Raw genomic sequence first — 14,606 nt, forward strand, 5'->3', positions numbered from 1 at the left:
TATGTACAGTATAGACATTTTCATAATTATTATTGTTATTATTTTATCTGAGGGGGAAGGGGTAAGTCTAAGGATTAACTGTGAACATCTCCTACGGGCAACACAGCAGGTAGTGGGGGCCACAGCTGGTGAACGGAACCACATTAATCACACGTTCCCTATGGAACCCCCCCGCCCCCACGTCTAAAATAAGCTCCACCCCCTTACCCTTACCCATCCTCAGCAGCCCCCAGCACTGCCAGCTCAACAGTGGATACAGATACACAGCTTGGCATGAAAGCACTCCCACCATGGTATGGGCTGGCCTGTTGCTAACATGCTTAAGATAACAGACATGCCTGTATACTGAAATGTTGTTATTATATGTTGAGGGTTTGAAGTGGCTTCACTGTGTGGTGGTTTACAGTGTGTAATGTTGTGTGTTATTGTTAAAGGTTAAGATTATGATTACCATGACATGCTTTGAAGGCCTTGATGTTCATTAAAAATGTTATTTTGATCATGAAAGATGCTCTTAGTAAAAAGAGAAGTTTTTTTGTTTTACAGTTCATCTTTCTATTCCCCTCATCTCTCTCTTTCTGAATCAATAAAGGAACATCAAATTCAAAATCTCACCCTCTTTCTCACACACACCCTCTCACTCTCACACACATCCTCTCTCTCACACACACACACACCCTCTCTCTCTCTCTTTCTCACACACACCTCTCTCTACACACATCACACACCTCTCACTCTCCCACAGGACACCTGTCTGCGTCCTGCCTCACCACTTAGGAGGAAGCTAGCCATTCCCTGTTGAGCGTGATGCAGTCAGCTGCCTCTCCATTAGGATGTGAGAGACCACATTCCTGTGGAGCTGAAGTTCCTAGACCTGGGCACCCCCCGCCGCCCAACTTGTCACACTAGCAACCTCACTGCAGACGGCAGTGCCAGAACACACTAAACAAGTCCATTCCTACAGCCACCTCAAAACAATATATCTTCATTTTCTGACATTTGGATGATTAAAGATAACTATGAATAAAGATTAAAAGTAAAACATTCATTGTCAGGTTTACAGTGTAATTGAATTGATGCTGTCTATGTGTGATGACGATAATTCCTTGTTCAGTAATCTGCATGGGTGTGGGCAAACTGCAGCCCTTCCATGACTCTGCATCCATAATCACAGATGGCCACATGATGGCAGAAGTGAGCATGTTTTAGTTCCTGATGTGTCATAATCTTAGAGGAATTCACAGGACTACGGTTTCTGTCCAATAGTAAATAACAGCTGTGCACTTTACAGATTTCGTGTCGAGCCTGAAGCGCTACCACTGAGATGATACAAACCTCAAGAGTGTATTTTGTTTAGGAATAAAGTGTAATGGTAAGATAAAAAGAGAATTGATGTGGTAACAAACCTAGGCCTAATGTTGAAACAAAGTACTGAACACTGCATCTGTTTGAATGTGACTGCTGTAGTTCTGCAAGGCTTAGAACTCTTCTTCCCAAGAGGCCTCTGGTTGCCGCACATTCTGATCCATGGATCTTTACGCCATTTGGATGGGTTAAAAGTAGGCACCAAATACGATACTGGATCCAAGATAAATACAGAATTAAATTCAACAGGGTAAAGGATAGCTAATGTTAGCCGAAGTTTGCAAACATGACTTTTAGAATCCTCATGTTTTTTAATTTAGGAATTAACAGCAAAACCGTTGCCACGCTACTGATACCATGACCACCACTCCTGACCAAGACGTACAGTATGGAAAAAACATATCTGAATGAGAGCATCATCTAAACACAGCACCAAGGGTGAGAACCCTAGGAGTGAATGATACCAATACCATAGTTCCTGACTGGGAAAAAAAGAAGAGAAAAACAAAAGACAAAGAAAAAAAAAAGTCTAGCATACATAACAACAGTCAGACAGGAAATATCAGCAGACACCTCTGCAGTGCATTATGGGAAATGTAAATAATAATTGACATCTCTGGGTTCAGGCCCCTGGGAAGAGCCCCGCCTTAATTTACGGGGAGAGAGTCGCTTGCCCTTTTCGTTTTGGGAGGCTCATTTAAATCTACGAGGCGTGATAGCCAATTACAGACCTTCAAACTGAAACCGCTCGCTCGTTTAGACACCCACGGACGGTGACATCCATCAGCAGCCCGCTCCGAAAGGTCAGGAGAGGGGCGTGAGGTGCACCGAACACGCGATCCAAACACGGCGTTCGGTCACAGGCAGGGGGGCGCAGAGATTTAACGACCCAATCAGAGGTCATCTCTCCCAGTCAGGTGACCACCACCAGACAATGAATACCGCTCACTTTCACGCTTCATGGAAAGTAATGACACCCACCAGAATACTGCGTGTGGCTGACTAGTCTGCCTGCCTCCTACAAAGGGGTGCTTCAATTGTGTTTTACCACTACAGGTCCCAGTTAAGTTTGCAGCCTCTGTCTGAACTTCTTGCTTTAGGTTTCATGACTTTCTCAGCCTTGAGTTCTGAGAAGGTCTATATGTTGCTTTGGCACCATAGAATAATTCAGGAGACTCTTCTAGGTGTGTTCTATCAATGCTAAGCTTTTCGAGAGCAGGCTGTGGATCCCTTCGTGGCGTACATAGTTTTGTTTTTTTTAATTGATTAAAGGATAGAAGTGTTTATTCACGGTGTAAAGGGAGCGGGCGATGTGTCAGTGCCCGTGGGAGCAGCCAGATGTTGCCGGGAGCGGTGGTGTGTGCGGGCAAGACGTGCAGCCGCCCTGCGAGCATCAGAGAGCGAGTGTATTTGCTCGTTGGGGTGTGGAAGGCCCTGGCAAGAGTTTCTACCCCTCTTTTTGCACGCTTCCCCCAACTCCCCTACTTTCTCAGTTTCTCAATCCTTCCTTCCTTCCCCCCCTCACTCCACTCTACTCCCTCCCTCTCTCTCTCTCTCTCTCTCTCTCTCTTCTCTTCCCCCTCTGTATCTCTCTCCCTCTAGCTTTCTCTCTCTCCTCTTGACACCTTGTATGTCTCCCCTCTTTCACTACCCCATCAAAATTTACCTTCTTTCTCGACCACTTAATTCTCTGTAGCCCTTCTATGTCTACGTCTGCACCCACTCTCTGTAGCTCTTCTGTTGTTTTTCTCCACCCATCTCTCTCTCTCCCTGGCCCCTCCCTCGGTTGTGACTCAGAGCACACAGGCTCTCTGCTCTTCTGTGTTAAGCAGGAACGTTCAGCAGCTGTTCGGCACATCTGGAGCTCCAGAGACTCGTTGCCCTCACACCAGGAGGACCCCGGCCCCACACACACAACTGCAGGTAGGCAGGGGAAATATTTCCCACAATCCACCTCTCTCTCACACGCAGTTTGTAAAAACATAACGAACGGGGTCATTTTAGCTGAGAGAAGCCGTTTGTCTGCTGTCGATACGTCGGCTCATCTGCGGACTGAATCAAACCAAACAAATATTTATTCTCCTGTGGTTCTCAGAGGACCTATTCGAGTTTTCCGAAGAGGTCCTTGTTTTGAAGCGTGCTGAAAGTAGGCTGTAATTTGTTTTTGACAACTTCTTGGCTAATGCTGCCAGAACATGTTTGAAAATGACCTCTTTTATACAATTTTTATCATTTTTTCTCTCATTCATATTTTTTGATTAGTAACTCCAAGTCTATATCCCTATTATGTGCACAGCTAGTTATTTTTGTATTTACAAATAATAGTAGCCTGATTAAGCGTAGTTCATGCTGTGGTTCTATCAGACGGTTCAACTGAAGGTGTTTTTTGTGTAATTTGGCTGGTTGTGTTTGGTCAAATGAACACTAGCATGTACTGCACATGGCTCTGCCATTTAGAGGTTAGTGCTAAGTACTCCATTACACATCACACGCCTGTGAATGCACACTCCCGTGTGCACGCACACACCGCCTCAGGATCTACAGCCGCACAAATACACCACACCCCATCTATCCACTATCTCACCATGGCAACCACCTGATGTTAAGATTTAGAAACATCTGAGAACGTTGGGAACAGGGTGGCATTTCCCTGTTCTGTTCCACACCTTTCCCCTTCCCGCAGTCAATGGAATGTGGACAATAACTGGAGACGGCGACTGTTTGCATTCTGGGGTGTCTGGGCCAGGCACAACACTAATGTGGAGCTCAGCTCTAGGCTTCAGCATGGAATTTGGTTGGAGGGAAACAACGGATATGCCTGTGACTTTCTGGAGATCAGCTGTACCGGATGAATCTCTCACACAGCCTTAATAAGATTTACCAAGGCAGCTAAAACCGTGAAAATATCAATGGCATACAAGTTTGAGAAGGCCAACAGCTCTGTGTGGAGGTATTGGAAAGAAATTACTTCAGAGCTAGACTGGGCTTTGGTATTTAAATTAATGATGATCAAAACCATCTTCCGTCTGGATTGAATTAATGTTTCATCCTCGATTTAAAAAGAACTGTATGAGACTGTATGCCAACAACCAGTCCACAGCTGTGTGTGTGCGTGCCAGAATGCCAGTACATTTGTCCACGCAGCGTTCAAAATTAACTGTCACAAGCATCAATTTCAATAAATTCTAAGAACAAAAAGAAAAAAAAAAACATACAAATCCCAGTTTCCATCAATGAAGTATGGACTGAGTGCGCTAATGCATGTGTTGCAGTTCGAGCTTACTTCTATGGTTTGCTTGTTTGTGTCCATTGTACATACACTCTATGGTCACGGCAGTGATTGTTCTGTTCTGACTGTACAGGCTGCGTCCTCTTTACAGTATCACACTCATGACAGAAAGCAATGCCTTACAACACAAGGTCCAGCAAAATGTTTAGTCTGGGCTGTAACTGAAGTATGCCTGAAATTTGCCCTGGGCCCTCCGAGTTTGATGTCAGGCATTCTGTGGTTATCTTATCTGCAATCAAAAGAGACATGAAGGGCAGGCCTCCTTTGTCTGAGGGCAGAATACTCCTCAGATCTTTCAAACAGGGGCCTGGTCTTAAAGTTACGGTCTCTCGAGGATTCTGATGGTAACGCAGGTCGGGCAAACGCTCCTGGAAGTCTGCATCCCCAATAAGGCTGCGGAGAGCCCAGCACCCTGGAAAAGACTGACGAGGTCAGAGGGAATGGGAGGTCTTCCCCTGGAACTTACTGGAAGGAGCCGAAATGAAGCGTACCATGTGAGCAGCGAGGGCAGCGGTGCCAGGGGAAAGAGGTTTTACGAGGGACGAGGGAAACTGATCATGAGAACCGCGAGAGGAATATCGCGTCCGGGCCGTCGGGTTAAAAACACAAACACCTGACGCTCTGCGGTCCCCGCCCTGCATTAACGAGCATTTAATCTCCCAGACTCCTGCGGACTCCGCCCTGCATTAATGAGCATTCAATCTCCCAGGCTCCTGCGGTCCCCGCCCTGCATTAACGAGCATTTAATCTCCCAGGCTCCTGCGGACTGCGCCTCGTTCGGTAAGGCCAGGCCGAGTCACAGCACACAAGGCGGAGGATCGATGGACGTATTATGTCCGTGTCACGCGCCGGGTGACACTCCTGGGAGGGACCGAGCGTGCGGACACAGGGAGATGTGCCAATTCCGGTTTTCACCAGCGTTTTACTTGCCAATAGAGAGAGAGGGAGTTCTTTAAACAGACCAATAAACAAAAAATCTTCAACATTCACGCTCATGGAATCCTGGCGAAAGTAGCAAACAGAAACAACAAAGACAAAACCAGCCAAACAACACAAAGGCTTTTCAGTCCAGTTTCTTCTTCTTTGTTTGCCTCTCTCAAAGACGCTTTACAGAGTAGCAGAAAAAGAGCAGAAAACCAGGCCTGAACCCCCAAATAGCAAGCACATGAGGTCAAAATAAACTCCCCAGTGAGGAGAAAATACTCTCAAAAGGTGGTGAGAAAAAAACTCCCCAATGGGAAGTAATCTCAGGAGGAACCCAGCTATAGAGGGGGAGCCCATCCTCCACAGGCCGGCCTGGTGTAAATTAGCAGTATAATTGACGTAACAGAAACGTAATGAGGGATCTACCACACTGAATGCCTGCCTTTAAGCCCTGGACTGATTACCCAAAGCAACCCAGGTGTGTGTGCCCGCTCAGCCAATGGGTGTGGCCCGGAACTGCCCCGCCCCCAGAATACAGCCAAGGTGCATTTGGCTCCCACACGAGTTTCGGCTCCAAAATGCACACCTGGTAGGGAGGGACCGAACATCCGGAAAGCCACACTCTGTTAAAACACGAAACAACGTGCAAATACACGGGGATGGGACCTAGCTGAACCCTCGTCTACTTTCAGACTCCAGTCTGAAGAGTGTGTCAAGCATTAAATAGCTGAGCTACTGAGGTCCTTGGTATTCACCTCTGTGTATGTATGTGTTCAGAATACATACATATAAAACAGAACATTGTATACAGTCTAACTAAAACTTCATAAGCACTGTACAACACTGCATAAGACAATCACGTACCTGATATTTCGATGTAAATAGTGGCATACAACGCATAATGAATTTATGAAATATTGGCTGCCGTATGTCTTCAATGAATGTTCTAATGCTTGAAAGAATGTTTACGGCGATGTCCAGGTTTGCTTTGTAAAAGTACTGTGTAACACATGCTACAGAGTGTCATTTAGAGTAACCCAGTCATTCTTAATCCGTAGTCAGAATTGTCTACATTAGTATTTTTCTCTTCAATGTTCCCAAGTCTTCATTCAGTGTAATACTTCATGCTAAGTGAACTGGCCTGTTGAGGGGCCCCCTACAGCACTTTTGGGGAGCCCTTTCTGAAAGGGGATTGTCCCCATGGCTTCTCCGGAGCGAGAGGGTCTGGCCCCGCCCTCACACCCAGCCACTCTGTGTCCCTGCAGGATGCCGTTCGGAGGAGGAAACAAGTGTGGCTGCTGCCAGAAGACTGTGTACTTTGCAGAGGAGGTTCAGTGCGAGGGGCGGAGCTTCCACAAGTCCTGCTTCCTGTGCAGTGAGTACCGGGGAAGGAAGGGGCGGAGCTTCCACAAGTCCTGCTTCTTGTGCAGTGAGGGTCGGTTGTTCCAGCGATCAGAGCAGCTGATAAATTCAGTGTTGTTACAACCTTCTAAGAACACAAAGTTCATCAACAACCTGAGGGAGCCTGCTCAAGATACGGTGCTATAGTATATTTTATTAAGTATGTGACATAAATAGTTAGTTGCATTCAATCTGAATTGATTCAAATTGAGTGTGCTCGTGTGCAAAATGAAAAAGTAACATCAAAATAGGTGTTATTTTTAACCAAAAATTAAGCAATCAGCTAAAAACATGAGAAAACATTTTCTGTGTTTATCCTGCAAAGTTTATCTCAACTAATTTGCTAATGATGAAGTGTCATCGATTTTTTCTTCACATGATTCACATAACTCAATATAAAACAACATAAAACAATAAAATTACATTAGAATGACACGGGGGATTACCACTGTTTCTTCATTTCCTGAGTTTCTATTCTGAGTCCATGTAAAGGGATATTGAGTTCTTGAAATATCACTGGCTTTTTCACAATATTCTCAGTAAATGCAGACTAAGACTTAAGCCTGGTTTAAATCAACATGTATCCCAAACACTGAATTCATGAAGTCTCTAGTATATTTAGAACATTTCTGCAGTAAATGTGCTAGTGCATAGTGGTATGATGTAGCAGGGGCAGTGTACTTCCCAACAAAGGACATCCAAGCACAGAGACCTTTTGCCACCAGCCCTTCCACACTCACTCTCTGGTCCCCCCTGTCAACTAAAGCTGTAATTCCACCCCATCAAGCAGGAAATTAAACAGAAAATACAACTATTAGACCATTTTTTGTCATAATGCCCTGATGGAATGCAAGGTATTTGGGATTGTTCAGTAAGAAGTGGGAAGAAATGTGGAAACTTTGTCTTCAGTATTGATGTTGGTTTTATAGCACTGGCAATATCTTTTGAGACGGATATGAAGAGTGATATGAATATTAATTAGTATACATTCTTTTTTTTGTCCTCAAAGACAGTTGTATTGCTTCTGTTACCTGCAGTTTCAAACTGGTAAACCTTGTTATATAAAAAGAAAATAAAAATTAATTTATATACACGCAACAAGTACCAAAGGTTTCAAAGCTGTCTTTTAAAATGACAAAATATTTACACATAGCTGGCTACAAAAACCAAATTACGTTATGTATTTGCATCTACAAACGTGATATTTGTAGATGCAAATACATAAAATAAGACTAAAAACATACTTCAATGGCTTTCCATGATTTCACAGAAGAGACACAGAAAGTGCGAAACAGTCAGCAGTGTTTGGGATGCTCACTGAAGGAATGTATTTATGACTGAAAAAAAGAAGCAGAATGTTTGGATAATTTATGTAGGCTTTGAATGAGACTGCCCATATTTGGAGATGTTAGCTTAAGTCAGATTCTGAGTTCATCTCCCTTAAAAGGCCGGATAGGTATTTGGCTTGGAATGTTCTGAATGTGAGGTTTTCGTTGCATTCCAAGCCCCCGCTGCCCTTGGCAACACTGATTACGCGGCGCTGGATGAGGTCATGCACCGACGTCATTCGGGAGGCACTGATCCCAGTGTAGGGCTTCTGAGAGGGAAAAGGAGCAGTCTGGAATTTGAGCTTCTGAGAGGGAAAAGGAGCAGTCTGGAATGTGGGCTTCCGAAAGGGAAAAGAAGCAGTCTGGAATTTGAGCTTCCGAAAAGGAAAATGAGCAGTCTAGGATGAGCAGTCTGGAATGTGACTCCTGTGAACAGTACAAAATAGGCCACTCTAAGCCAATCGTCTGTCCACACACACTTATTGCAAAACATATTTGACTGGTACATAACTCTACACTTGTTTTTTTTTGTAAAGTCACATGAAGAAAGATGAAGATGTCAGTCCCGCCCCCCCCTCCCCTCCCCCCATATTTTTAGAAATATACTATCTCTCTTCAAATCTTTGGTGTTATGTGTAACATTTAAAAGACCAAATGAATTGACTCTATTTGGAATCTTATATAAAGTTGTTCCATTTTGTTCATTCACGTTATGGTTGTGACAGTTGTAGGCATGAACAGAAACAATGTTTTGTAAATGATATGAAACAAACATTTGCTTGAATTTCTGAGTTAAAGAACAACCCCCAAGACAGGAATATTGAATATTGCCCTAACTGTTTGATGTTTGAACTGTTTGAAGTGTGAAAATCCAAAGTATAGATTTATTCAATTTAGAATTCATTCAAACCTGAGGACACAGAATTAATACAACAGTACATGATTTTCAAGAGTAAACCATTACATTTTATTGCAGATATCTCATTTGCAGATGTGTTTATTCGAGGCAGCTAACAACACAACTACTTATATCCAAAATCACAAAACTGTTCTACCTTGGGGGGGGGGGAGTATAGTTATTACAGACAGACAGTAGCCTATAGGGTGAAGTGCTAGTTGGCTAAGGGGTTATAGTTTTTACAGACAGTAGCCTATAGGTTGAAAATGCTAGTTGGCTAAGGGGGTAGGGTTTTTACAGACAGAGCGTATAGGGTGAAGTGCTAGTTAGCAGTCAAGCACTGCAAAATAAAACTAAATGACAGCAGCTCACTAGCTGAGCTGTGCAACTGGTCTGCGTATCTGACCTCTGCTGCCCTTGCCTGGTTTCAGAGGTCTGTGTATCTGACCTCTGCTGCTCTTGCCTGGTTTCAGTGGTCTGCATATCTGACCTCTGCTGCTCTTGCCTGGTTTCCGTGGTCTGTGTATCTGACCTCTGCTGCTCTAGCCTGGTTTCAGTGGCGTGCATATCTGACATCTGCTGCTCTTGCCTGGTTTCAGAGGTCTGTGTATCTGACCTCTGCTGCTCTTGCCTGGTTTCAGTGTTGTGTGTATCTGACCTCTGCTGCTCTTGCCTGGTTTCAGTGGCGTGCATATCTGACATCTGCTGCTCTTGCCTGGTTTCCGTTGTCTGTCTATCTGACCTCTGCTGCTCTTGCCTGGTTTCAGTGGCGTGCATATCTGACCTCTGCTGCTCTTGCCTGGTTTCCGTTGTCTGTCTATCTGACCTCTGCTGCTCTTGCCTGGTTTCAGTGGTGTGCATATCTGACCTCTGCTGCTCTTGCCTGGTTTAAGTGGTGTGCGTATCTGACCTCTGCTGCTCTTGCCTGGTTTAAGTGGTGTGCGTATCTGACCTCTGCTGCTCTTGCCTGGTTTAAGTGGTGTGCGTATCTGACCTCTGCTGCTCTTGCCCGTTTCAGTGGGCTGTATATCTGACCTCTGCTGCTCTTGCCTGGTTTCAGTGTTGTGCATATCTGAACTCTGCTGTTCTTGTCTGGTTTCAGTGGTGTGCAAGAAGAACCTGGACAGCACCACCGTGGCAGTCCACATGGACGAGATCTACTGTAAGGCCTGCTACGGAAAGAAGCATGGGCCAAAAGGCTACGGTTATGGTGGGGGAGCGGGAACGCTGAGCATGGACACGGGCGAATCCCTGGGCATCAAACACGAAGAGTAAGGCCCCCATCATCTCCCCTAAAATCACCACAGTCTTGTCTTTTCCTTGCATATGCACCAAACAAAGCACAAACATCTTCATAGTTAGAGTTGTACCAGTTTGTAGTATAACAATCTGAAGTCAGATTGTTAAAATGTAAAGTGATGCTCAACCCTGTTACTGGAGATCTACCGTCCTGCAGGTTTTAACTCCAACCCTAGCGAACCACACCTCATTCAACAGGTAGAGATCTCATTGAGCTGCTAGTAGAATTAGTAGAATTAGACGTGCCAAATTACGGTTGAAATGAAACCCTACAGTGTGGTAGATCTCCAGGAACAGGGCTGGGTGGCTCTGTTGAATGAGGTGTGCTTTGTTAGGGTTGAAATGAGACACTACAGGACGTTAGCTCTCTAGGAACAGGGCTAGGTGGCCCAGTACTACACTAAGAAGGAGGACTTCTGTGCATGTGCATTTCAGTCATGCATTATGTCTGACTGTCACACGCTGCCAACAGACCTGAAGCCTTGCCCAGCTCAACCGAGCTGCGTTTCCACTGCATGGCTCATTCAGGATAACTGCGGTGATTTTATGATTTTTCTGCCCCTTCCTTTTACCTCAGCCTGAAGCACACAGGATGTTCCATCGCTTGTTCCGACAGTATCCATCAGGCGTTTGCCCACAGAGCGCCCCAAAAATTCAGAGATATGCACACCTTTGACTGTTTTACTGGTCCTTTCTTCCTTGTAATGTCGTGTTTTTAACTGTGCTGCCTCTTGGCTGAATCTTCTACATAAAGGAGATAATTTTATCTCATAGGTTATTTACGAGTAAATGAAGGTAATGAAGGTGGAATATAAATCCTCAGCCACGCGTTGGTCCCTCTCCCTCTCGTTCTCAGACCAGCGGCGCATCGTCCCACCAACAACCCCAACCCGTCCAAATTTGCGCAGAAGTTTGGCGGCTCGGAGGTGTGCCCGCGGTGCGGCAAGGCGGTGTACGCCGCGGAGAAGGTGGTGGGGGCCGGCAGCGTGAGTACAGAGCGAATCAAAATGTCCCTTTCGCCTCTGACCTCACAACACCCGCTCATCTCATTGGCCCGTTTGCCCGGCAGAAGAGATCCTGGCCAATTACAATTCAGCTCAAGGCGGGGAGGCAAGACACATTGAAACCAGGGCTCAGGGCTCAATTCCATTTAAGTTCAGAAAATTCCAGAAACGCGCTGGAAAAAGCGCTCACATAGTGTTCTCTGGAGATTATGTATTCTCTGAACTGCATTTAGGAAACTGTGTGACATGCCTGACATGGCTCAGGCCTAGTGCCTGAACTGTCACACGTCGCCAACAATAACTACAGCCTTCCACAGCTCTGCCAAGTCGGATTTCCACTGGATGAATCATAATGCGTGCTCCCCCCAGATTGTCCGGGGTAATGGGTGCTCCCCCCTGTCCCCCTGTGCTGTGTTAGAGAGAGAGAGAGAGAGAAAGAGAGAGAGAGTGAGAGAGAGACAATGTTTACCTCTCACAGGCAGGGTGTGAATGAGAGTGTGAATGTGTCAGAAGCCCCCCCCCACCCCACGCCCCCCGCTCTTGCGTGAGTGACAGAAGAGCTCCTCTCCCCCTCCCCCCACACAGGCCTGGCACAAGAGCTGCTTCCGCTGTGCCAAGTGTGGCAAAGGCCTGGAGTCCACCACCCTGGCCGACAAGGAGGGCGAGATCTACTGCAAAGGTTCGCGCCTGCGCACGCGCTTCCTTCCGTCCGCAGCGTCTAATGTGGACTCACAGCTACAAAACCGCACACAACCAACACTAGAGAGGGCAAAAACCGCAGCGTTACACACTGGAAGCACATTCAGAAACCAATCATACGGTACAAACACGTTCATGTAAAACACGTAGCTATCCAGGGCTGAGAAACTATTGCTGTATAACAAGAGCCACCGCAGAAGTAGAACATTATTTATTAAATTTCAAGTAAAGGACACGTTAAGTTAAGTAAACATCACTGTTTTTGAAGCAGTGCCTAGACTTTATATTGTTAGAGCATGAAATCTACCAGATGTTAAAACAATACTGCCAGTTTACCAACAGGGTCTTCCAGCTAACAAGCATACAGGGGCGCAGTAGCATCTGTCTGTTAGCACATTGCAAATCTACATATTGCAGAGCGCCGCAGCGGTACGCTAGCAGGCAGCTGAGGCAGGGCAGCTGTGGTGAGGATTAGCTGCGGTGAGGATTAGCTGTTCAGAAAACGCAGCCGTTATACTAGCAGGCCGCAGTGCCCACTAGCAAAGAGCCGGAGGACTCATGGACGCTAGCCTGCTGGATCGCCTTGCCTCACTGTACATACTGAAGGAGACGGTTTTCTCCGGAGCACGCTCTGTAGCCAGAGTGTGAAATTAACATCAGCCAAATGCCGGTAAAAATTTTGATTGTGGCTGGTAAGATTTTCTGCTCTAGCAGGCATTCTGACAGGTAACCAACCAGGTTGTGTTATTCTTGTAAAAGGTCATGTGGGTTGGTAAAATGTTGAAAATGGCTGGTGATTTTCAGAAAAATTTGAGATTTTTGAGAAGGTCAGGGCAGCCACTGGGTCACGCTTCCTTTGACTTTAACTCTCTTTGCGCATCCACAGGCTGCTACGCCAAAAACTTTGGTCCCAAAGGCTTCGGGTTCGGCCAGGGCGCGGGGGCGTTGGCACACGCCCAGTAGGGGGCGGACTCGAGCGACGAGGTCATCTGGGGGCGCATTCCCGTAATCCTGTGTAATCATGACATCAGCACTCGCCAAGGGCCGAAGAGCTCTGAGTCACCAGGGCGGACCTGCCTGCGCTAAAGAAAGCTGTCTCTCCTCACGCACACTTCCCTCTTAGGCTCGCTGCATACTCTACGCAAGGAACGCGCGCAACCACGCAACAAGCAACGCATTTTTCATAGCAAATTGCGCGGTCCAAATTTCTTAACGCAACGCAAATATGTGCTGCACTTCCACACATTTCCGTTAGAGGCACTAAATGTAAATACTGTCCAACGAACAACTAAAAACTATTAACAGTCACCAAGGTTACTCGCCCCAACCAGACTGGCCTAGGCTGCCCCCTTGTGGATCAGCGGTGTGTAACCTCAGACAGGGCTAAAGCCGGTGAGCGTGCGTGCGGTATGTAAACACGGCTAGCGTCCCAAATGTGAGCTGGCGTTTGCGCACCTTGTGTAGAGTACGTACTAGGCCTTAAAGTGGAAGGATACAAGCTCCATTGATTCCTACAGGGATACCAACATGCTTCAGTCTAAAATAACTAAAATGGCTTCAAGCTGACAGATAAAGCAGGCCTCCAAAACTCAACTCTAGACATCTGCACGTTTTGCATTGTAAGTGTCTTTAGTATTGGGAATGTCAGGAATGTTTTAACCATTACTTACACTCCTCATTCCCCAATCATCTCCATTTAAGGGAAAGATACCGCAGCGCACGGGTCGGACAGGAAGTGACAGTATAGCTGCATTCCAACCCATTTCCTTCTGCACGCGCTCCCTGCTCCCTAATTCCCAGCGCAAGGTTGCCTAGGAGACCAAACCAGGAGTGAACACAATGGAATGCTACCCAAAACACGGTGACCGCATGCAAGGGCCGCTCACACAGCATCGACAGCCAATCACACAGCATTGACAGCCAATCACACAGCATCGACAGCCAATCACACAGCATCGACAGCCGCTCACACAGCATCGACAGCCAATCACACAGCATCCACAGCCAATCACACAGCATCCACAGCCAATCACACAGCATCCACAGCCAATCACACAGCATCCACAGCCAATCACACAGCATCGACCGCCAATCACACAGCATCGACCGCCAATCACAGAGCATCGACAGCCAATCACTGCCTTCAGATACCGCTACAGCACACCTCTGCTCGCAAATACCTTTTTACAGTATCTCCAAGATATGTAACACCAATATTTTCCATAGATAGCCCTTTTTTATGTTACAAAATCAAAATATTCTGCCACCTTGTGTGAGTGCTTGGGCAGATGTTGCGAAGCTGCGATTTCAACTAATGCATCATTTAAATCAGAAATGCAATGGAGGCTGTATAAATAATAATGTATTATCGACAATTAAAACCGCAACATGTAAAGAAA

The 14,606-nt window shown here is 46.1% G+C and overlaps 1 protein-coding gene across 1 annotated transcript; it reads left to right on the forward strand.

Moving 5' to 3' along the window:
• The first annotated feature begins 2,895 nt into the window (after positions 1 to 2,895).
• Positions 2,896 to 14,606, forward strand: csrp1a (cysteine and glycine-rich protein 1a). The gene is made up of 6 exons (XM_064300092.1): positions 2,896 to 3,288; positions 6,844 to 6,953; positions 10,308 to 10,476; positions 11,361 to 11,490; positions 12,094 to 12,187; positions 13,094 to 14,606. The coding sequence occupies exons 2-6, from the start codon at positions 6,845 to 6,847 to the stop codon at positions 13,168 to 13,170; spliced, it is 579 nt and encodes a 192-aa protein (XP_064156162.1). The 5' UTR covers positions 2,896 to 3,288; position 6,844; the 3' UTR covers positions 13,171 to 14,606.

Source organism: Anguilla rostrata, chromosome 11 (assembly GCF_018555375.3).
Source record: "Anguilla rostrata isolate EN2019 chromosome 11, ASM1855537v3, whole genome shotgun sequence".
Lineage (NCBI taxonomy): Eukaryota > Metazoa > Chordata > Actinopteri > Anguilliformes > Anguillidae > Anguilla > Anguilla rostrata.

What these genes read in the sequence shown, in the direction of transcription:
- csrp1a (XM_064300092.1), top strand. Translation starts at nt 6,845, where the DNA reads ATGCCGTTCGGAGGAGGAAACAAGTGTGGCTGCTGCCAGAAGACTGTG. An exon ending in CAAGTCCTGCTTCCTGTGCA is followed by an intron (nt 6,954 to 10,307) that starts GTGAGTACCGGG and finishes GTCTGGTTTCAG; the next exon opens with TGGTGTGCAAGAAGAACCTG. An exon ending in GGGCGAGATCTACTGCAAAG is followed by an intron (nt 12,188 to 13,093) that starts GTTCGCGCCTGC and finishes GCGCATCCACAG; the next exon opens with GCTGCTACGCCAAAAACTTT.